General features: G+C 49.5%; 1 protein-coding gene across 1 annotated transcript; it reads right to left on the bottom strand.

Annotated features, from left to right (window-relative positions):
• Positions 1-489: 489 nt before the first annotated feature.
• Positions 490-22,241, bottom strand: LOC129068809 (myosin-3). Its single transcript, XM_054571242.1, has 41 exons — positions 22,220-22,241; positions 21,441-21,499; positions 20,439-20,649; positions 18,580-18,723; positions 17,987-18,143; positions 17,482-17,509; positions 17,009-17,117; positions 16,311-16,403; positions 15,494-15,557; positions 15,315-15,413; positions 14,381-14,484; positions 14,149-14,287; positions 13,624-13,742; positions 13,391-13,540; positions 12,502-12,672; positions 12,100-12,406; positions 11,908-11,978; positions 11,224-11,311; positions 11,024-11,141; positions 10,314-10,437; positions 10,088-10,224; positions 9,747-10,002; positions 9,320-9,562; positions 9,055-9,231; positions 8,799-8,944; positions 8,628-8,718; positions 7,828-8,217; positions 7,598-7,724; positions 6,441-6,559; positions 6,072-6,268; positions 5,532-5,715; positions 4,699-4,864; positions 4,331-4,455; positions 3,490-3,798; positions 3,169-3,372; positions 2,970-3,095; positions 1,928-2,098; positions 1,729-1,833; positions 1,487-1,582; positions 1,240-1,377; positions 490-666 (listed from the first exon to the last, which is right to left on the bottom strand). Exons 3-41 carry the CDS (start codon positions 20,640-20,642, stop codon positions 640-642), a joined length of 5,823 nt encoding a protein of 1,940 aa, XP_054427217.1. The 5' UTR covers positions 20,643-20,649; positions 21,441-21,499; positions 22,220-22,241; the 3' UTR covers positions 490-639.
• Positions 22,242-22,939: the final 698 nt, after the last annotated feature.

Here is a 22,939-nt window from a genome sequence, read left to right as displayed (position 1 = left end):
TTTCAGGTAGCAGATTGGCCAGAGGGTTATTCTGATGTCCTGCCATATTTTAAGGAAAAGACAGGTTTACCCTGGGTGAGGGTAAGATTTTCTGTTGTGTGGCTTTGAAATAATGTAGACTGAGCCAAGGACTCAGTGGCAGATTATTCGTTTATGTCCCTCTTTTGTGTATTCCTAAGAGTTGGCACAGTGCTTGCGTGGAGTCTGCCCAACAGACATTCTGGAGGTTCCCTGATAGACCTGGGGACTTGTAACCTAGTCTCCTGGTGCTTCCCTCATAGCATATTGAGAGATGACTCATGACAAACTCCCCCTCCTCTCCTCTCCCTGCCAAAGCAGTGGTTTTCTTTCTGATCTCATCTCAAGCTTAAATCAAGAGCGATCTCTCCCTGTCCCCACATGCAACACCAGTTGAATTTATCAAGCCACCTGCTTACTCGATATTTCAACCTTAGGCATTAAAATCTCCAAGCAATGAACCATTTCCCCACAGGGAGGAGGAAACAATGAAACAGCCCCAAATTCAAAACCAAGTTTATTGTGTGTGAAAAGTGGTCAGGTGGAAATTACATAAAATGGTCAGGAACCATGAAAACATACATTTTGCACATTTTCTGTCCTGTTCCAGAAGAGGATCGCTCACTCTTCACTCTCATGGACCACCATCTGCAAAGACAGTGGGCTTTTTTAGTTATGTCATATGGCAGGGATTCATTTCCTCTGGCTCCCTCTCCTGGAAAGCACTGGGGAACTCTTATGTTTCAGTAGAACATGGGATAATTTTTAGATCTCAGGAGAATATAAAATTGCATACGCGGAGGAACTCACCCATAGCATGAAAAACTGTCCCTCAGAGAGAACTAGCCCCATACACTAGTGGGGTCTTCCTACCTGCAGGTTCACTACTTACTCGCAGTGACTGAAGATGTACCAGCAGAGGGCGCTTGACAAGTCTCAGTGAGAACCGTTTACTCCTTTCCCGAACAGTGTTTAAGTCTTTGATGGCAACTTACTGACCTAGGAGGGTTCTAGGAGGGCTATTCTCAGCTAAGTGACCTTAAGCCAGTCCCTTCCCCCTCCGAGCCCAGGATCGACCAGTTCTAAAGCTGAGGGTTCTCTAAGTTTCCTTTCAGTTCAAAAACGTCCACAGCGCACTGGGCTCTCCCCAGGTCGTCCCAGGGGCCGCGAGTCCAGTCCGCATCTGCTGCCCTCCGTCAAGCTCCAACAGGAAGCACCTACCCTGCTGGAGGTGAAGTCTCGGGTCTTAGCACGAAGCTTGTTGACTTGAGATTCTGCGATATCGGCACGTTCTTCAGCCTCCTCGAGCTCATGCTGAGCTTTTCGGAATTTGGTGAGATGAGCATTGGCTTGTTCATCCTGAAACCAAAGAGCCCAGGCAAGTGAGATGAGCGCGAGCCTCTCTTAGAGCTCACTGTGAGGAACAGACCAGGCTGCTGTTCTAAAGTCACAAGCGCGTCTGACTCACAGCCTCCTCAGCCTGCCTCTTGTAGGACTTGACTTTCACTTGAAGCTTATCCACCAGGTCCTGCAATCTCAGCACATTCTTCCTGTCCTCTTCACTCTGAACATGAGAACGTGGGAATGGAGAGTTGCATGAGGTCTGGCCAGTTTTCTGAGGTGAAAGTGTGTCATCCTGTTGTCTGGAGACCCCAAGGTGGTGTTTGCACTTTACAGAGAAAACATGTCTCCAGGTCCCTGGCCACTTACCTGGTAAGTTAACTCCTTGACCCGCCGCTCATACTTCCTCAGGCCCTTGACAGACTCGGTGTTCTTCTTCTGCTCCCCTTCAAGCTCAAACTCCAGCTCGCGGATCTGGGGGACACGGTTGGGAAATTAGCCCGGAGCTGTGGCGCCAATGGGAGAAGACAGAGAGCCCTGTTCATGCCAGGGTCCTTCCTGCAAGTACCCGCGTCTCCAGTTTCTGGATCTGCTTCTTCCCGCCCTTCAGGGCCAGCTGCTCAGCCTCATCCAGACGGTGCTGCAGGTCCTTCACCGTCTGCTCCAGGTTCTTCTTCATCCGCTCCAGGTGGGCGCTGGTGTCCTGCTCCTTCTTCAGCTCCTCAGCCATCATGGCCGCCTAAAAAGCAAATCATACCCACTAAGATGCAGGCAAGGATCAAGTGCCTTGGAGCCATCGAACCTGGGTAACCAGAGGACCAGAGCCCAGCTAAAGAAAAAGGACAGTAGGTGAGAAGATTGAGCCCACTCATCCACTAGGGAATGGGAAATGAGTTACACTGGGCAAGGACACTTTCAAGGGATGGATGGGAAATGGTTTCTTCCTTTTCTTAAACTGGCCTCCTTGGAACTTAGCCCATCTAAGAAAATTATTTATTTTGTTATCACCATGATCACTGATATATTTCTTCAAAAGAATCTGAGACTTAGAGAAGACTGATTTAATACCTAGCGTCACAGGTTTGGAAATACTGAGATTAAGGGAAGGCCTCTAGCAAGTGAGCGTGAACCCGCAGGACAGCAAAATAGTTGCAAGTAATGTTCTCCATCAGGCGACAGATGGCACTGTGGGTGCCTTGGCTGCCGAAGAAGAAGACATCTGCCACCTGGAAAGGCTAGGTGCTGCTGGGAGCGGAGCTGGCTTCATGTGAAGTGCAATTTGGTGGAATATTGACATCTGATGGTTTGGAATAAATCATATGTTGAAGGAAAGAAGAGCATAGCTTCCCATGGGCATAAGAGAGAACATGAGCCATCCCAATCTTTGTACCTATGCTCCCTTATTTCTCATAGCCACCTTTTAAATGTGCACGCGGGGCCATGCTGAGTTCGAGGGAGCTAGGCAGCAGTTTCGGATCAGAGTGCACACTACGTGTGCCTAGGGGGTGGGGACCCAACCTGTCCAACTGTGTCAGGGTTGGAAGAGGGCAGGGGGCTTCAATAACACACAGTCTGGGCAGCTGTACAGCAGCAGGAAGGAAACACCGTACATCCGTGATGGCCTTCTTCGCTTTCTCTTCCGCATTCCTGGCATCCCTGCTGGCATCTTCCACCTCGCTCTGCAGCTGCATGAGGTCTGTCTCCAGCTTCTTCTTGGTGTGGATGAGGCTGGTGTTCTAGGGGGAGAGGCACAGGTGTTGCCCAGGCAGTCTGAGGCTGAAAGCCCCCCGCCCACCTCCCCGTCCCCACCTGGGTGTGCAGCAGCTGCACTCTCTCGTTGGAGTCCAGCAGCTCCTGTTCGGCCAGCTTCCGCGCCCTCTCTGTCTGCTCCAGAGATGCCCGCAGCTCCTCCACCTCGGCCTGCAGCAGGTTGGCTCTGCGCTCCACGATGGCCAGCTGCTCCTTCAGGTCCTCCTGGCCCCGGAGTGCATCATCCAGGTGGAGCTGGGTATCCTAGCCAGAGGAAAAAAGGAGTTCAGTTGAAATCCAGGCTTTAGGGCCATAAGCCTAGTTGACGACTTCGAGTGCTGGCGGCCGGGAGAGGTTTCCCACCAAGGAGCTCCCTCAAACCTTCAGCTGGCCCTGGACACCCCTGAGGTGCTTCAGGGTCTCTGCGGCCTGGCGGTTGGCGTGGCTCAGCTGGATCTCAATTTCATTCAGATCCCCCTCCATCTTCTTCTTGATCCTGATGGCCTCGTTCCTGCTCCGCACCTCGGCGTCCAGGGCGCTCTGCATCATCTCCACCGTCCTCTGGTAGTTTCTCTTCAGCTGCTCAGTCTCTTCATCTTTCTCGGCAATCTTTCTGTCGATTTCTGATTTCATTTGTGTCAATTCCAGCTGGATCCGGAGGATCTTGGCCTCTTCATGTTCAAGAGCAGCCTTTAAAGAATAAACAAACAAACAAACAAACAAACACAGAAATAGTACCAGTGATGGTAAAGAGCCTGCTACACTGCACTTCAGGGCAATAAAGCATCAGTGGAATATTCATAACTCTAACTCTGCAATTCAAAACTACCTTTAAAAAAAACAATTTATCTTCAGTGCAGAAATAAAAGGTTTCATTGCTATTTGCTTAGATTACACGATCAAGAAATAATAACATTTAAATGATAAAGTTTCTTAGGAGCGTAAAACACCTTATGGATATTTTTAATTCATCTAAAATTTTGTAAAACCTCATTTTTGGACCTGCTATAGTGTAATGATTTTTTCCAATAAATTTAAGACAAATCGCAGTATTATCTCATTTAACCTCACAGTTGCGCTACTTGATAGGAAAGGAGCAGGCTTTAGGACTGTGCTTCTTACAGAGGCAAAAATGGAGACAGTGGGGCCAGCTAGCTCCTGGGGTGGGGCTGCAACAGGACCTCGTCTGTCCCTGCCGTTGCTTTCCTAGCACCCTGCTCACCTCTGCTTCCTCAAGAGCCAGCTGGACATCAGCCTTTTCCAGCTCGATCTGCTTTCTTGATTTCTCCAGCTCATGGATGGTTTTACCATTTTCAGCAATTTGTTCTGTGAGATCTGCTATCTCCTCTGCAAAGAAAGAAGTTATGACTGCATTTGAACACCTCTGTTCAGGTTTCCAGGCATCGTAGGCATCCACTGAATCTTTTTTCACTAGTTTATTATCACTCTAAGGATGCTGTTGCCTAGAGATAAGATATTGTATAGAGAAAGACTCAAAAAATATAATGACCCCTCAGATGATGAACATTTTCTGTGTGTGCATTAACACATAGTGGGAAGGGAGATTGCAGACACTTTTAAACTGCTTACGCTCTAAGTTCTTATTTTCTCGTTTCACAGTTTCAAGTTGATCTAAGGCTTCCTCGTAGGCATTTTTCAGTTTGAAGAGCTCAGTGCTTAAAGAGCGGGACTCCTTCAGAGACGCCTCCAGCTCTGCCTGGCTCTCTTCACACTTGGTTTTCCATTCAGCTAGCACCTGGAACACCGTGAGAGAAGGTACCTCTGCTTATCAGCTCTCCTCCAAGCTTCTAGCGAAACAGAACCCTTAAGGGGAATCCTCAGAGAGTGTCTGTTGGCTAGCTTCTTGTTCTTGATTAATGGACTAAGCAGAATTTTGGTCTATAAATTTACTCAAGATCCATAATTGATCAGTAACAATTGTCTCCAGAAAGCAAATGGATCCTTTGAGAAGGAATTAGCTGGGCATAGCTGCCCCTTTCCTAATAAGAAAATGACCCTGTATTTTAAAGTATTTCATTAAAACCTTGGTTCATGTCAACCTATCTGCCACACCAAAAGGGGGCTTTCAGAAAGCTTCTCAATGGGGCGCAAGTTATATTGGTGCATGTCAGCTGCCCAGACAGACCAGCGGCATGGGGAAGGGAAAATGCTTGGGCTGAGTGCATTGTAGAAATGAGTTTGTCTCCACTGACAATGTTTGAAAGGAACTTCCAGCCCCGTCCCCTTTCTGTTTCATTGCACAGACGAGGAAACGACAGGCCGGTGAAGCTCAGGGGCGTGCCCGAGCTCAGCTCACAGTGCTGGCGTGGGGCAGGGCAGGACAGGACCCAGTGTCCCCCTTCCACGACTATCAGGCAGTCCCCACATCACAGCGTTCAGCTGGCACGAAGCCGACCCCACACCTTGTCAAAGTTCCTCTGCTTCTTGTCCAGAGCCGCGGCCATGGAGTTGGCTCTTTCCACATCAACCATCAGGTCCTCGACTTCCCCTTGCAGCCTCTGCTTGGTCTTCTCCAAGGAAGCACATTTTGCATTCACTGCCTCCACCTGTTCTTCAGAATCCTGAAGGCGCTGAGCAAGTTTTTTCCTTAAAGAATATGAAAGAGAAGCAGATGCTATTTAAGTTTCAGTCCTCTTGAACATCATTATGCATCATGCTGGAATCACTAATTTTGTGATTCAAAGAACCATTTGCTTTCATAAGACCAGGAGAATTTCCTGGCTGCTAAAAATCAGTGATCAACAGCCTGCCTCATCTCTAACCAAGGTCAAAATTGTGCGTGTTAAGGAAATGTGCTAAGGCCAGGCCCCCCCAGTGGCACAGCCCTGATTAAAAGACATGAGATGGGGAAACACCTAGTCACAAAACAAGTTTACTCCCAAGTAGCTCTCAGGTCAATGCCCTCCATCATATAATCATTTAAGGTAAACAGAGTTGCTCACTTGGCCTCCTCCAGCTCCTCTGTGCGCTGGATGGCGTCCGTCTCATACTTGGTCCTCCACTGCGCAACCTCGCTGTTGGCCTTGGACAGCGCCCTCTGCAGCTCGGCCTTGGCTTCCTGCTCCTCCTCATACTGTTCCCGCAGCAGGTCACAGTCGTGGCGGGAGGACTGCAGGGCGTGGGCCAGCGCGTTCTTGGCCTGAAAACATCAAGAAAGAGGGAAGTCCCCAGGGGACTTCTTTTTTCATGCCATGTGGACAATACAATCAAGTATGCTCCTCCTGTTGTCACCTACAGAACGAGTTGCCCTGTCTTTCCTATGGGTGGTACTTGAAAATTAGGTCACAGAAGCACTCGCTCAGGTGACGCACCTTGCTCTCTTCCTCCAGCTGCCTCTTGAGCTCCTCTATTTGCTGGGTGAATGCTTGCTTGCTCCTGGAAAGCTGGGATACTATACTTTCCTTTTCCTCCAGTTGACGACTCAGCTCACCTGTGTCCAGAAAGAAATGTTTTATTAATTCATCCATGAATCCATTCATTTACCAAGCTCCTACTGTGTGTCAGGCACGGTGCTAAGATCTAGGGAGAGGGTAAATTGTGAGGTATGGTCCTTTCTTAGGGGCAAAGGAATGAGTCCATGAGAAAGAAAATGAAAGCACAACCCGACAAGTATTGCAACAAATGACTAGCAGTGTGGAGTGGCTTTTGTCAATAAAACCCATGAGGAGGGTTGTAAATTTAAACATGACCAGGAACACCTAAGAACTCCTCCAGGCCTTCCAGTGGCTGGTGTTTCCGGCTATTTGATGATTCATCATCAAGGGAAATCGTGTTTTCTCAAGGACTTGATATCTCTAATAATCTGAACATGGACTCTTGGGTGAATATGGTGAGTTCAGGTTTATGTGCTTATATAGAGGTAAGAGGAAAAAAGGAGAGGATGGGGAGCTTTAGGACTCTCTCTGCCCCCAAGACTGTTTTGGAATGGCCAGACTTCTTTTCTTCATTGTAGCTGTGGCTGCTAGCAAAGGGCCGGTCCAGCCGTGGCGACGATGGGCTGCTGAGCCAGCGCGGGTGCAGCCACACTCCTAGGGGAAAGCCCCCAATACTGTCCCCTGATATTTTTATTACACACCAGGAGACTATGTAAATTGGCCATGTTTTTTTTTGTTTATTGTCTGGACTGCAGACAATCTGAAAACACGCACAGCAAGAAGCAGAAAGGCCATGGGGCTTGGTTTCTAGAATGAGTTCTGCCTTTTAGACTCTTTTGATGCAAGGTCATATTAACTTGGAAAGAGTTTGAGCCAGGTGACATTTTGAGTCCCTCATCTTTCTGGTCTTCTTCTCTCTGTCTTGTTTCTACTGAATTCTCAGTGTCCTCCTCCTCCAGAATATTTTGAAAGGCTCTTTTGGGGGGTTATTCAACTAGAAATTCTCCCCCGAACAAATAGTGCCCTCTAGTTTTGACCCGCTGCCCCTCGTAGGGCTCCATGAGGTGTTGCCCCTCCTGTGTCCCATCGCTCACCAGCCTCAGTCTGAAGACGAGACTTCTGTGTTGTCAGCTCACTCAGGCTCCTCTGAATCTCCTCGTTCTTGCCCCTGGCCTCACTTAACTGATCCTCCAGAGTTCGGCATATTTTCTCCAGATTTGCCTAAAGGATTGAGAAAGAGGAGTAAATTAAATCAGTGCTGCAATTTGAATGACCCAAGGGGTCTCTTGAATCCAAAGCATTGGGCCCCCTTCTGCCCTAGTACCTTGGATTTCGACACGCTCTCCACGTTGCTGGAGAGGTCATCGATCTCCAACTTGAACTCGCTCTTCTCCTTTTCCAGCTTCTGCTTGACACGCTGCAGGTTGTCTATCTGCTCCGCGAGCTCAGCCACGCTGTCCCCGTGCTTCTTCCTCAGGGCGGCCACTGTGGCTTCGTGCTGGAGGGTGGCCTCCTCCAGGTCCCTGCGCAGTTTCAGGAACTCAGCCTCCCGCTTTTTGTTCAGCTCTATCTGGGTGGAGGTGACGCCTCCCGCCTCCTCCAGCCGCTCGCTCAGCTCCTCCAGTTCTCGGGCGTAGTCGCTGCGCTGTTTCTCTGTCTTTGCTCGAGTCGCCCTCTCTGCCTCAATCTCTTCTTCCAGCTCCTCAATTCGAGCCTGTAGAGCCAATCAGCCCCAGAGGGACTCACTCTGAATGTCAAGAACAGGCTAGTTTCCATTCCCATTAAACAAGCCAATTCTGGAACTTCTCCCAGAGAGATATGAATATTGCTAATTTCCTTTAATATGACTTTTTCCTGCACCAACATGGTCATTACCGTGCAGTGATCAACCTAGGATGTTATCCATTCAATGAAATGTTGACTCAAAATAATCCAATTATGCATTTTATTTTAAGTTATATGAAAAAAATTATTCACATGGCCCTGTCAGCCTAGCAGAAAGGAAACCGCCACAGCAGGCAGCCCCATGATGCTGCCTGCTTGCTCACAACGGCTTATAGCACAAAGAACCCAGCCCACTGTGAGCCACCCACATGTAAAAGAAAAACCCAAAACATCTCCTACCTGTAGCTCTTTGATCTTCTTCTGAAACTGGAGGCCCAGAGTCTGCTCGTCTTCCACTTTGCTCTGCAGCTGACTATATTCAAAGTCCTTCCTATGAGGGAAAATGGAGAACGTGTGAAGACAAAATACCCAGTAACTTGCAAAATTGAAATCGGTGGCCTTAGAGCATACTTCTTGAGCCTTTCATCCAGCTGTTGCTTATCATTCTCCAGATCTAATATGGACTCATGGGCAAGCTTCAAGTCTCCCTCAAGCTTCCTTTTGTTCCTTTCCAGGTCTACACGGAGCTTCTTTTCTTGTTCTAGGGAGCTTTCCAGCTGCAAAAGGCATCGTTTCCTTTTGAGAACAAATGCTTTGCACTAGAGTATTTTGGGGGGTTCTTCCAATCCAGAAGTCCTAGGACTGCCAATTAACAGCATGTACTTACATCATCGACTTGCTGTTCCAGTTTGCTCTTGATTTTACTCAAAGAATTGACTTTGTCTTCTTCCGCTTGGAGATCATCCAGGGCCTGCTGGTGGGCCTCCTGGAGGGCCTTCTTCTCCCTGGTTAACTTTGCGATTGTTTCATCCAGCCCCGCAAGCTCCTCCGTAAGGTTTTTAACCTAAGAGGAAGTCACGAGCAATTGTAAGAGCCGTATGATCTGGTTTGCAATGACAGCATCAAGCTGGAAAGACCCACAAAGAGAGTACCTTGTTCTCTGTGGCATGTTTCTCCTTTTCAACCTTGGCCAGTGTCAGCTCAAGGTCATCAATGTCTTTCTTCAGTTCTGAACATTCGTCCTCCAGCTTCCTCTTCTTGGCCGTCAGCTCAGCATTGATCTCTTCCTCATCCTCAGCTCTCTCGGTCACCTCCTTGATTTTGGCCTCAAGCTGGAATTTGGCTTTGATCAGTTGATCACATCTTTCCTCAGCATCCAACAAGTTTTCACTTTCCTTTAAAAAAAAAAATCATGATTTCCTTTAATGAGATAAGGTTTGTGACATTCCAGTATTTTGTTATATATGAAGTTCTTTATGAAGCATCTGAACTAAAAGACAAAAATCCCACCAAAATTCTGGTTTTCTTAAGTAACCAAATCTAGAAGGAAAATGAAAACACAAAAATTTTTAAACACACAGCTTGAACTTGGAGCTGCAGGTCGTTCTTCTCTTGTACTAGAGTCACCAATTTTTCCTCCAGTTCCTTCCTTTTTGCCTCTGACTTGGCCAGTTCTTCTTTGGTTTTCTGAAACTCTTCCTTCATGGTGGCCATCTCCTTCTCCGTCTCCGCGCTCTTGAGGAGGGGCTTAATCTTGAAGAACAACTTCATCCAGGGCCAGTGCTTGACATTCATGAATGAGCGGATGTTGTACTGGATGCAGAAGATGGACTCCCTAAACACAGAATATCGGTTATTTCTAAGAGAGACCCCCTCCCTTCCTCAAGAGAGCTCACATTTAAATGAAGACCCTGTTCAACCTTCTCTGCACCATCTTCTGGAATTCCACGCGCATGAGAAACCCTCTGCACACAGCCTGTGTCCGAGTGATCAGTTTGGCCAGGCGGTCGTCGCGCATTTCTTCCAATGTTCCCAGCAAGCCAGCTTTGAAGAACACCTTAGGGGGGGAGGATGACGCGAGTCAGTGTGCCGGGGAGGTCACACTGTGGGACCAAAGGACAGCTTCTGTCAGGATTGATGCATTACCTTGGTGTGCCCAAATTTGTACTGAGTGTGGTCAATATCGATGGATGCCAGCAGCTTTTCACAGGCTTTCTTACTGTCAATAAACTGTCCCTCAGGGATCGCACTGGCATTCAGCACTCGGTATCTGCCCGTGTGGACACAGAAACAAGCAGAGGCTGTTAGCATGAACATAAGCCTTGGAGACCGTCTAGTTCAGGCCCCTCTGCCTACAGGTAAGAAAGCCAGGGTCCTGAGAGGGAGAGACACTCGCTCACACTCGTACTGCCACATGATGGCCTGGGTTCTCAGCTCAGGGCTTGCCTGCCATGGGCAGTATGTACGCTGTGGCCAACTGGTAGGTCATTTTACACGAAGGTCTATAACTGTTCTGTTGAAATGGGTCTTTTCTTCAGTATTTTTCATTCTCAAATTCTAGTACTTGCACCTCTTATCAAGAATCATATAAACCAGAAACATGGAAATAAAGAACAAATTGACAGTAACCAGAGGGGCGGGGGAAGGGCATAATGAGGTAAAGGAGGGGAAGGGTCACCAAGAAACATGTATAAAGGACGCATGGACAAAGACAATGGTGGGGGAGGGTTGACTGTGGGAGGTGGGGGTGGGTAGGGTGGAGGAGAGTAATGGGAGGAAAATGGGGACAACTGTAATTGAACAACAATAAAAATTAAAATTAAAAAGTGAATCTCATTGAGCTTTCTATGACGCACCTTTGTTTAAAATCCCCGTAGAGAATCCGATTGGGGAACCCCTTGCGGCAGATGCGGATGCCCTCCAGGACGCCGTTGCAGCGCAGCTGGTGCAGCACGAGGCTGTGCTCCATGGCTCCTGGGCGGAAGCCGGAAGCCTCAGCTCCACCCACAGTCCCCGACCAAGGGGCAGCCGCCCAGAGAACCAGCAGGCGTCTTACCTGGGGTTTTGGTTTCATTAGGAATTATACAGCGCACGAAGTGAGGGTGAGTAGTTCTCAAATTTGACATGAGCTTGTTCAGGTTTTCCTAAAGGAAAGAGTAAATTTGACAGCCTACACTAGGCTTTTTATAAACTAGGCTTTAAAAATATAGAGCTATATTATAATGAAAAGTAAGATATAGTATGTTTTACACTTAATCATGAATTCTTAAGAATAATGAAATCATTTAACTCTTTCTTTAAATAATCCTATGGCTAGAGGAGTGGGCAAAAATAAATAAATAAACAAACTTGTTTAATAACCTTTTGCGTCACAGTGAGCCAGAGACTAAATAGAAGAGGCCCTCTGATCCAAAATTAACTCAAGAGATGTATCCAGCCTCACTGGACGAATAAGATGCTATTGCCTGAGTCTTTCAGGCAGCTCAGAAAGTTTGTGGAGGGGACTCACCTCCCAGGCCAGCCAACCCAGCTAGTTCTAGCACAAAGTGACAAATGAGTCCTGCTCCTACTTGTTAGGCCTCATTTAAGCATCATCAAACCAGCACTCAGCCTCACCAAGTGACGATAATCCAATTAAGACCCTATTACTGTTCTTGAATAAACAAGCTTTGAATCTCTACATTGCTCATTGTGCAATGGCTTAAACCAATGCAAGCACATAATCTTGTATGTTTCTTACCCTGAAAAGAGCAGAGACAGTTTGGAAGGAAGAACCCTTCTTCTTGGCAACTTTCTTCTTTCCACTGTCAGCTGTAAGAAATGACATTGGCAAGGGCTCGTTAGCCGATCAGTGGAGATTTTTCGGTCCTGTGGACTGAATTGGAAGGACCACAGGGCGCATGACCACAGGGCGCTCTGGGGAGTCGGTTACCATCTGTGGTGGCAAAAGTGGCATAGAGGTGTGCCAGGAGCCTGTTGGAGGACTTCTGGTACAGCCCGACGACCGTCTCATTCAGGGGGTCCTTGTTCTTCTCCAGCCAGCCCAAGACGCTGTAGTCCACGGTGCCCGCGTAGTGGATCAGCGAGAAGTGAGCCTCGGCCCTGCCTTTGACAACCTTGGGCTTCTGGAAGTTGCTGGACTTGCCCAGGTGCTGGTCATATAGCTTGTTCTTGAAGGAGGTGTCTGTGGCCTTGGGGAACATGCACTCCTCTTCCAGGATGGAGAAGATGCCCATCGGCTAGAGTTAGGCAAAATGCACATGGGGTAAGTAAGAGCTGCAGTGTGAACAGCAGAGTGCACGGGAGAGCTCACTGAGACAACAGAATAGGATACCTTCTCGATGAGCTCAATGCAGGCGGCCAGGTCCATCCCGAAGTCAATGAATGTCCACTCGATGCCTTCCTTCTTGTACTCCTCCTGCTCCAGCACGAACATGTGGTGGTTGAAAAACTGTTGCAGTTTCTCATTGGTGAAGTTGATGCACAGCTGCTCCAGGCTGTTATACTAGCACCAAAATAAAATCATGTGAAAAGTTGGACTTGTTTCAAAATCAAAGACCTATCCACTTTCCTCCACATTGCTCAGGCTCTAGCCAGCTCATTTCAGATGTGGTCACATTCTCCAGGACGTAGCCCAGAGCGCATCTCCTCTTTGGAGTCTTCTCCGTCCTTCCAGCTGGAAGGTGCTTCTCCCGCTCCCGAGTTCCCCTGGTCTGGGCCCCTCCTATGCACTGACCACAGGCCGCCTTATTTTTGTAGTAACTCTTGAGTGTGCCTCATAAACTTCTGATCTTCCTCTGTAGCCTACAAGCTCATCTTTTATTTACCTGCTTGTCTTCTGTCTGGTAGACACCAAATGTAGACTTTGATGAATATATGCTTCTAACCCAGAACCAATAGGACCTTTATATAAAATATTGCATAATCGGCTTACTATCAAATTCTTCATATGCCTGGCCTCTCTAAGTCAGTAATTATGTTTGAAGTTATTTTTATTCATTGAACTATATCCTTTAAAATGGCACTTGAATGAAGTATTGACCCTCTTAAAGTAATACAAACCCTCCTCACATTCTCTTCCACCTGATCCACCCTCCGTCTAGTTTTGCTACAGGATGTGATGTTACAACATGCTGGCCACCTTGACATCTTCCCTAGAGAATTGTGAAAACCGATCCCCTTGGACAGCGCCACACGAAAGCATGAACATAAGCAACACAAACCTCGAAGATCTCAAAGCCTGCGATGTCCAACACCCCGATGAAGTGTTGTCTTGGTAGCTTCGTGTCCAGTTGCTGGTTGATGCGAGTGACCATCCACAAGAACAATTTTTCATAAACTGATTTGGAAAGGGCATTCACAGCATGGTGGACCTTTGGGGGAATATCAGCGGATGAACCTGAAGGCAGTGCCACTGTGTACCTGTGTCCCTTCCAGCCTGGAAGTCGTTGCTTACCTGATCCACAGTTTGACCTTTAGTAACGTACTCATTCCCAACTTTCACCCTGGGGAAACACAGAGCTTTCAGGAGGTCCGAAGAGTTCAGGCCCATTAGATAAGCCGTCTTGTCAGCCACTGGCAATAAAAGAAAGACGATTACAGAGGGAAGCCACTGATGCTCGGAAAAATGGAAGAATCACTTTGAAAATCATCCAGATGTTGCAGAGGGTGACGTCTGTCTCATATCTATAAACTATGCAGCCAGTGGAAGCTAAGTCACTCAGAGAATAGGACAGATTTTATAAAAAGGCAAGACTGGGTTCCAGAAAGCCTTGAGATCATTTCTCATTGCATCTGAAATAGGGCCATTCTAGCAATTGAGCAAACTCAGGTGCAACAGTGTCTACAGGCATCTGAGCCCTGGAGGGTTCTCTTCCCCAGGTAGAAGGAGAATTAATCACTCTCAAAAGAGGCACCAAACAACCTCAGCAGAACACACCCACCCAACCTTGGTTTATTCCCTGTTGCGCTGATTTTGTACCTTCGGTGCCATCTGGCTCTGCCTGCTCCTCTCGCTGCTTCTGCTTGAACTTCATGTTCCCATAGTGCATCACAGCACCCGTCAACTTGTAGAGTCCGGATTTCTCTTCTGGAGTGAAGCCCAGGATGTCAATGGCACTCTGGCATTGAAAGAGCAGCATGTCAGTGGGCTGACCCCAGCGACCAAGGATGAGCACACGCCCTGCCCCCGCCCCCGACTCTGCCCTACTGACATCCGTGGCCAGCAGCTCCTCAGCATCGTCGATGCTGGCAACCAGGATTTCACCCTGGCTGATGAAGGGGTAGTCGTAAGGGTTGGTTGTAATTAGCAGCAGCTCTGAAATGACAAATAGTTAGAGGAGGTGACATAGATGCAAAGAAAACATCCACCCCATGGGTTAGAGCTCCTGTATTCTGGTTTGAAACTTTTGCTGCTGGAGCCCAGGTTGCCTTGAGAGTTAGAAATCTCTTCTAAATAGCCTCACGATACTCAAGGTATAACTGAATATAAAATGTCCAGAAAAGACTTCAGCTGGCCCCCAGAGTGTAGACTAAAAACTCCAGAGAGAACTGCAGCATTTACATTCTCTTGCTTTGTATGCAAATGGTGTTTATTGATGTAGGTTCAGAAAAGTTAAAAGGGAAATTGGCTAAGTGTGGGTCAGGTAGGAGCCCACATTCCCATTGAGGGAGGCACAGTTTGAAAGTTGCCGCCTGTTTCCAGGCTTGGGACCAGAAGGCTAAGCAAACAGTCAAAGGTCACAGAAGACAGTGTGCATAAGGCCCCTGTTAGGTGCAGAACAAAGCGCAGGGTGACTATCTCATCATAGGCTGAACTGTTCGTCAGAATTCGCACTGGTCTGTTTTGGTGAAAGATTGGTTGCCGAGTCAGACACAAGGGGGCGCTAAAGGATAATTGAACGCTTAGTCGTACAGAAGGTTTTTATAAACCAGCGATAATTCTGTAGTGGTTTAATCTTATTACCCATTGGATTCGTTTTTTGTTTTGTTTTGTTTTATTTCCAAATTGGCACATCACTGTCAATAGAGCTACATCTCATTTGGAAAACAAACTTTGTTGCCTGTGGAGTCCCCTTTGTCCTACTTGGTCCAGCAATATCAGAGCCGAAATGCCAAGAAGACCAACCCCACTGGGGACTTGCCCACCTATGAGCTCAGGCTTCTTGTTTGAAAGAATCTGGTAGAAGATGTGGTAGCTTCTCTCAGCCTTCAGCTGAAAAGTCACTCTTGATTTTTCCAGCAGATCTATGAACACAAACACAGGACAGTTTTCCCAATTGCTCCCACCACTCTGAGATGTCATCTGATCCCAATTATCTACTTACAAGTTTCAATATCTGCGGAGGCCAGCTTCCCGGTGGTGCCGAAATGGATTCGGATGAACTTGCCCTGTGGGGGGAAAGGGAGACCAGCGTTTGTAGTGGCTCCAACTGTTCTTGCTCGTCCCCTTGGCCATGTGAACAGGAGATTTATTTCCCTATAGTTTGAAATTAAATAGGTCCTCCTCTTTCTGCCTTCTTCTCTTTTCAGTTTGATGTGCCTTGCTTTTCCCAACCCCCTTTATTCTATGCTGCCTCCAAACCACCCACCCCATGCAGTTAATAAAGTCAGAGATTGATTTTTTTTTCAAGGTGCAAATCAAACCATATCACTTCCCTGCCCAAAGAATCCTTCAGTAGCTTCCTGAGTGAAATACAAACCCTTTCTCATGGTCTGCAGGCGCCTACGTGACAGGTCTCTTTCTGTCTCTTCCCTCTCCTCACAGGTGTGCCCCCACTTGCCCACCTCTCAGACCCTCTTTAGGTCCCTTGATTAGACCAGACCTTCCCCTTCTTCAGAGGCTATGTGCTTGCTGTGCCCTTTGTCCCTCCCCATCCTGCAGAGCTTGGGGTTCGCAGCCCCCCCCACCTAAAGAAGCCTTCCTGGCCCACACTGCCTAAAGGGGACCCTGCCCCCGGTTCCTCTATCGCAGGCTCTGTCTATTGAACTTCATGTGTATGTATCATATTCTGAAACTGTCTTGTTGATTTGTTTCATGCTTTCACTGTCTGTCCCCTCCAGACTGTAACCTCTTTGAGGACAGGGACCTTGCTCATATCATAGGCCACAGAGAAACCCCAGCGTCACTGAACTCAGACTCACAAAGCGAGAGGAGTTGTCATTCCTCACGGTCTTGGCGTTCCCGAAAGCCTCCAGCAACGGGTTGGCACTGATGATTTGGTCCTCGAGAGTCCCCTAGTGCACAAGATCAAGGGAAGAAGAAGCCACAGAATGACAGTGAGCAATGTTCCCAGCTCTGCCATGCCTACCTGGCGGTCACTGCAAAGCCAGTCCCTCCCTCCCCGGCTCTCCAACCTGAAGATGAACCAAAACAACAGCATGTCTCACTCAAATACACCTTCACCTTTTTGCTATATTTGGCTATAGTTGAGTGTCTTGACTTAATGTTCTTTAAAACTTCAGCACCTTGATTGTCCAGTCAGTTAGGTTGTCTGACTCACTCACATCAAACTGTTGCAATGTTTTTGTTTAGAAAGGTAACTATAGACCACAGCTCTCTCAGGTGGGTGGATGTGACTTTGCCATAAAAGAAGCAGCTTTCTGAGATACTCCCTAACTGACCTTTCTTAGAGCCTTATTCCCCCACCTGTCCCCAAAAAGACAGGATCTGGTCCTGTACGTAGGGTCATCCAAGATCACTGGCTGTCCTTCCAGATTTTCAATCCTGGCCTGCTGTCCTTTTCTTGAAGAAGGGGGGAGTTTGCAGCCTCCCTCTGCCCCCTCACCCAGAAGTTACACTGTGGATGTAAGAGCACCATGAACCTTCCTCTTCTCCATACCTTCATTTTGGAATCCTTCTTCTTGGCAAGGTCTCCAGTAGCTGCAATTGTTGCAAAGTACTGGATGACCCTCTTGGTGTTCACCGTCTTTCCTGCCCCGGATTCTCCGCTGTTTGGAGTGATGAAAAGAGAGAGAGAGAGAAGTTCTTTTAGTGTAACTAGTCTTCCAAGATGTCACACAGAGACCTGGACCTACTCTAAGCCACATCAGACACATGTCTCCCAAACGAGCGTAAGAGACCATGCAGAGAGGCAGGCCGGAGCGGGGCTCCACAGCTGAGCTGACCCAAGGTGCTTCCAGGTTCCTGAGGCCTTCCACACATCTTCCTGCCCATGCCCCAATCTACCTTTGCCCTCTGGACTTTGTTCTAAATACTACCTAAGGGCCAGAACAGAGCGTGGGATGCCTTTCCCTCCTGCCCCGGGGATAAGGAGCCACAGCTGCAAAACTGCTCTACCCTTTGGAAACTTACGTGATCAGAATAGACTGGTTTTCGCGATCTGCCAAAGGCAAACATAAAATAGAGTTGATGGCAATATAAAAAGAGCTTCCCAGTATTACCCCATTTCTCAAGCAGTCACACTTCAATGCACAATCCCTCTTCCTTCTGATAGTTTTTCAGTCCTACGTGGGAGCTTGAGAATGAGACTCAGAGAGGTTAGGGCCCTGCTTAACCCCTGCCACTGGCTTCTGACCATATTAGGTTGAACCAAATGAAGTTGTCAATACTGTTTTTGGCCCATAGAAATGTTACTTTCATCGGGTTTAACCAATACTTGCATTAAATGCAAACTCCCCACGAGGGCTCACCAGGGGCTCGGAGACCTGGCCTCTCTCTGCCTCTCGGAGCAGCTCTGCCCCCTCTCCTTTGCATGGAAGTCCCAGGCCAGGCAGGCAAGCCCAAGGCCACGAGGCGCTTCTCTGAGCCGTGCCCAGCACCCCGCTCTACCACCCCAGGCCTCCTCCCTGGGACCTACCTGTCAGCATGAACTGATAAGCGTTGTCAGAGATGGAGAAGATGTGGGGCGGGGCCTCCTGGCGCTTTTTGCCTCGGTAGCCGTCCACCACCTCGGGGTTGTACACCGGCAGCCACTTGTAGGGGTTGACGGTGACACAGAAGAGGCCCGAGTAGGTCTGTGGGAGGGTAAAAATTACACATGTGTGTGTAGGTAATAAAGGCAAAAAATCTTATGCCTTTATTATTCACCACTTTTCTTTACAATAAACTAGTAAAGGAGGGGAGATATTTCCATTTATAGGTGAGGCAAGTGGGCTTGGGTGACGGGGGGAGGGGGCGTAGCTGGACCTCCCGCACATGGTGAGTGACGATGCTGAGGCCCAAAGCTTGTCTTTCCTGCAAACTGCTCCCGTTCCTGCTCCCAGCCCTCTCCCTTCCAGCCTGTCTTCTTCCCATCCCACTCATCGCTCGCTTTCTGTCTTTCTCTTCCCCCTTTCCTTTTCTTTTTTCCATTTCCCTTCCTTTGTTCAACAGCTTCTTCAAACACTCCTCTTTCATCCACACAAACATCTGCACCCCCAGCCCCATCCAACGCGCCGGGAAGGCACTGACGTAGATCATCCAGGAGGTGTAGCGGTCCTTGAGGTTGTAGAGCACGGCTGGCTCGTTCAGGTGCGTCAGCATGGCCATGTCCTCGATGCGGTCGAACTTGGGCGGGTTCATCGCATACACATCCTCTGGTTTGACCACCAGGGTCTGAAAAGGAAGCAGCGCAGTGCTCACCAAGTGTTCCCTGGGCGGCCTGCCCCCTGCAGCCACCTGTTGCCCAGGAAGAGGTGTCTGTGAGCAGGAGCAAGCAGAGGGAAGGTGCAAGGGAGACAAGGCTGTGGGCATCTGGCCACGGGGGTGGCACTGTGATTTGTTTCTGTCGTGCAGGGCTTTGGTTTTTTCCTCTGTGATAGGTCTCAGGGGAGGGAAGGAGGACAGAAATGAGGACACAGGACGTCCGTGGGTGGATGCAAGGGACGGTTCTAGACAGGAGCCAGAAGAACTTTTCTGCTTGGGAACACTAGGTGGACCCAAACCCTGCTCAACAGCTCATGGGCTTGTTCTTATCTACGCAGAGAACGGCAAGTGCCCTGGCGTCCCTGAGGCAGGGACAAAGAGAAAGGGGGAGGTGGCGTAGGAGCAGCAGACCAGCACCCACCATTAGCCGTATTCAGAGCTCCCTGAAAGCAGCTGTCCAGCCCCCACGCTGAATCTTTTCCCTTCACCACCCTCCCGCCCATGCTAGCGGAAGGGAGCCTAGCCCCACCTCACCCGCTTCCCGCTTCCCTGGGGTCAGAGTGTTACAGGCAGGTAAGGGCACCATGAGGCGGAGCAGTGGCTCCGAGCCCAGAGAGCATGCTTGGCCTTCCCTGAGGAAGAAAAGCCCCTCGCCCCAGGGCCTCAGGCTTCCTCAGGAAGGCACAGGCGTGCGAGCCCGGCTGCCTTGCCCCGGCCCTGCCCTCACCTTTCTTGATGAGACTTCCTTTGAAGATGACTTGTCTCCCTGTCCCATCTCTGGACAAGGCAGGGGGAAACCTCCCTGTTCCTGCCTTCAGGCAGAGATTCGCTAAAGCCACCGTGCAACCAGCCCCCCTCGGGACTGGTGGGGACTGCCGCATGCAGCTCCCGCCTGCCCTGCCGCTCTGTGAGCTCGGCCTCAGCGCTGTTCCCTGCAGTGCACAGAGAGCCCGCTCTGGGCGGCCACGCTGGCCAGCTCTGGAGGGCCGTGTTCAGGGCCCTTTCCCGTCAGGCCCAGCGTGAGCGTGGCCACCTGGGAAAACCAGGTGCCATTTCTTTCACTTACCTCTCTCAGATTTTCTTTTTCCTGTCTTTATTTTTAAATTTTCTTGGAACATTCCAGATTATTCTGGTCTGGATTCCAGGAATTAGTAAAGTCCAGAATAGCTCCCAGCGCCCCTCCAGGGACCCAGGCCATGGTGGGCGCACTGCCCATGGCCTTCAGGACATGGGGAGGCTGCTGTTTCACATGCAGCTTGTGGCCAGCTAGGGTCCCTTACCTACTTTCCTTACTTGCGCAGTTAGACAGCCATTGCTAGGAGAATTAGGGGAAACCTAAGCTACCCAAGGAGAGTCTTGGAACTGAGGTCCTACTCCTGCTGGACCCCTGACTGCGCTCCCTTGGGAGACACAAGGCCATCACCTCCGACTTGGAGCCGCGCGAACGAAGGCTAAGCACCTGAACAGAAACTGCCTTGATCGGCCACAATCAGGTCTTCTCCCAGCCTGCAGCTTGGGGCCAGTGTTTGCTCTGCTTTCTCCAAGGAAGCTAAACAGTGATTCTTGGAGAGGACTTCCAGTGCCAGAGCCACACGGGGAGCGGCCGGGTGGGGGACGCATGCACTAGGCCACCATGGGGGCAGATGCGGAGCCCGCAGGCCTATGGGGGCATGGACAAGGCTTACGCGGTTGTCTTCGGTTTCCACGGTGACCTTCCCGTCCTGGGTACTCTTAATTTTCCCCTTGGCATATTCTTCCTTTGAGTCAACCACAAAACAGTAGGTTTTGGCATCAAAGGGTTGGTTCTGAGCCTCAATCCTCTCCTTTTCCGACTTCCGGAGGAAAGGAGCAGCTATGCCGAACACTTCCATTTCAGTGTTGCTACTCATGGTGCAGCTGGAAGGCAAACCCACCAGGTGAGGCCAGGCCCCCCAAACCCCCTGCTGTCCTCCTACCAGCTCCACCCGTAAGCCTTAAGTGCTGGGCAAATCAAGTAGCTCCTCATTCATGGAGTGGCTGTTCTGTGCAAAGGGTGTGGCCCTACGGCCTCCATCATCTGAGGCTCGCCTTGGCGAAGGGCCTAGAGGTAAGTGCAACTCTCTCAGGACCTCACTGTCTTTGAAATCCAGGCATTGCCAAGGGAAGCTTTAAAAATAAACACCAAAAAAAAAAAAAAAAAATCATAAAGGCCATTTGCCCTGGCTGGGTAGCTCAACAGTTAAAGTATCGTCTCACTACACTAAGGTTGCAGGTTCAATCCCTGGACATATGAGAATCACCAAATAAATGCATGAATAAGTGGGACAACAAATCAATGTCCCCCCCTTCCTCTTGCTAAAACCATAGATAAAAAATTAAAAATAAAAGTCATTCTTCAAAGAGATTTGGCTCAATGGCAAACAGCTAAGGAATTTTTGAACCATTATGATTCAAGGTGGCTACCACTTCACGCAGGGAAACCGGACGGCGCTTCCTCTGCCTGCGGAGACTAGAAGCCGCACGGGCCCCCGGCACCCTGACGGCAAGGCCCCCGCAGTGCTGCCTCCTCTGCCCTTCTCCAGCCTCCCCGGTCCTTGCTTGCGCTCTGAGTCTCTGCGCCCTCCACGCCTTGGGGAGGTGGGAGGACCCAGTAACCTGGGGTCACCCGGAGATGGCCACCGGCCGTGGGGCACAGCCAGAATCCTCACCTGAGAGGCACACCCGCGGGAGGAGAGCAGAAGGCCACAGCAGCCGTGGAAAGTCAGACCTGCGATAAGGATGCCAAAGGAAGATTTGGGACCTGGCAGGTACGGGTCAGCGTCGTCAGCTCTTGAAAAATTAACTGAATAAGGAGAAAGGACTAATAACTTAAAAAGAGCCTTACCCCGGAGATAAGCTGGAAGAGCAGGTGGAACATGACCCACAGGTAAGCCATTATTGTAGTAAAAGCCCCCAACCCTGGCTCCCACCAGCCCACCGTGGAGGGTGCTCCACTCGGCCTTGCCTCCCATTCAGAGTTGGGCAATAAAAACAGAGTCTCTGTTTAGAAGTTTGTGGTTCCAGGCCTGGGTCAGGGAGAAACCCCTAAGATTGGCTAATCCACACCCAGACAGTGTGGCTGGTCTTGAAAAGACAGGACATGTGACAGGCACCCCAGGTGGGGATGGTGAGGGCACAGAAAGACATGAATTCCCACAGTCCCCTGCTCAGCTCAGAGAGGCTAAGGGAGAACGTAGTCGTGGCGGACAGGCCCAGTCCATGGAGTGTCCAGGGGGGTCCTGCCCATGAGAGGAGAGTGGGGAGGAGAAAAGGGCCCGAAAGATCCCCGCTTTGGTGGGCGCCGGAGGCAAAGGGTGGGTGGGCATCTGGGTCTGGAGATGTAGCTGCACCTCTGCCTGCTCTCAGCGAAGCCAGACAGGGTCCTGGCGCAGAGCGCTCTACCCCACGGAGGTAAAGAGCCAGCCTTGCAGGAGGGACTGTGACTTACCTCTGCCCACAAGAGCAGCTACAAAGGGGCTGCTGCTGGCCGGGGCTTTTATAGGCCCCACTAACCCCCATGGCTCATTCCTTTTCTATATTTGGAAAGAGAATGACCGGCACCACAGGCTGAGAAGCAGCTCCTTCCTCACGTTTTTTTGGTGGTTGTTGCCAGGGGAAGGTATATATAGAAATGAGCAGGATCATAACCACTTTTCCAACTCTAGAGTGTCGGGAGTTTGGGATGCCTTTTTCTGAACTCGGGGCTGGCGCTCCATCCCCCTCCGTGGTGATGGCCCGGCCCGCTGCCGAGGCCCCGCCTGGCGCCCCTGAGCAGGCGGCTACCAGGCCTGGACATCCGTGTGAGCCCGCCCCGGGGTCAGAGCACAGGCAGCGATCGCCTTCGAAATCTCACCATGTAGAAAAATGAATGAAACGGAAAAAGTTCAATCCTTTGGAATTTTGAGTAAGACTTTTTTCACAACACAGGGTTGTGACAGGGCTGTGTGATTATAAAACTTAAGCCAAGGACAGCAGGAACAATAATAGTTCTTCTTCCTTCCCTCCCCACCTCTGCCCGCTCTTCTTCTTTGCCTTCCTTTTACTGTGTAACTTTCTGTTTCATTAGTATCATTATTAACTGAAATCTTTCTTAGGCACCAGTAGGACCAACAAGTAAATTAATGATGGGGAGCCATTCCACCAGCCAGTATTCACAGCAACAGCTGCT

This window comes from Pteronotus mesoamericanus, unplaced genomic scaffold (assembly GCF_021234165.1).
Source record: "Pteronotus mesoamericanus isolate MK-2021 breed Mesoamerican mustached bat unplaced genomic scaffold, CSHL_Meso_final contig_22, whole genome shotgun sequence".
In the NCBI taxonomy this organism is placed as follows: Eukaryota; Metazoa; Chordata; class Mammalia; order Chiroptera; family Mormoopidae; genus Pteronotus; species Pteronotus mesoamericanus.
Note: the sequence above shows the minus strand (reverse complement) of the source record. Positions and strands in the feature narration are given on the sequence as shown.

Coding starts and splice junctions, on each gene's coding strand:
- LOC129068809 (XM_054571242.1), bottom strand. CDS start 20,642: ATGAGTAGCAACACTGAAATGGAAGTGTTCGGCATAGCTGCTCCTTTC. Junction 5,716..6,071: donor GAGGAGCTGGAGGAGGCCAA/GTGAGCAACTCT, acceptor ATATTCTTTAAG/GAAAAAACTTGCTCAGCGCC. Junction 667..1,239: donor GAGACTTCACCTCCAGCAGG/GTAGGTGCTTCC, acceptor CTGTCTTTGCAG/ATGGTGGTCCATGAGAGTGA.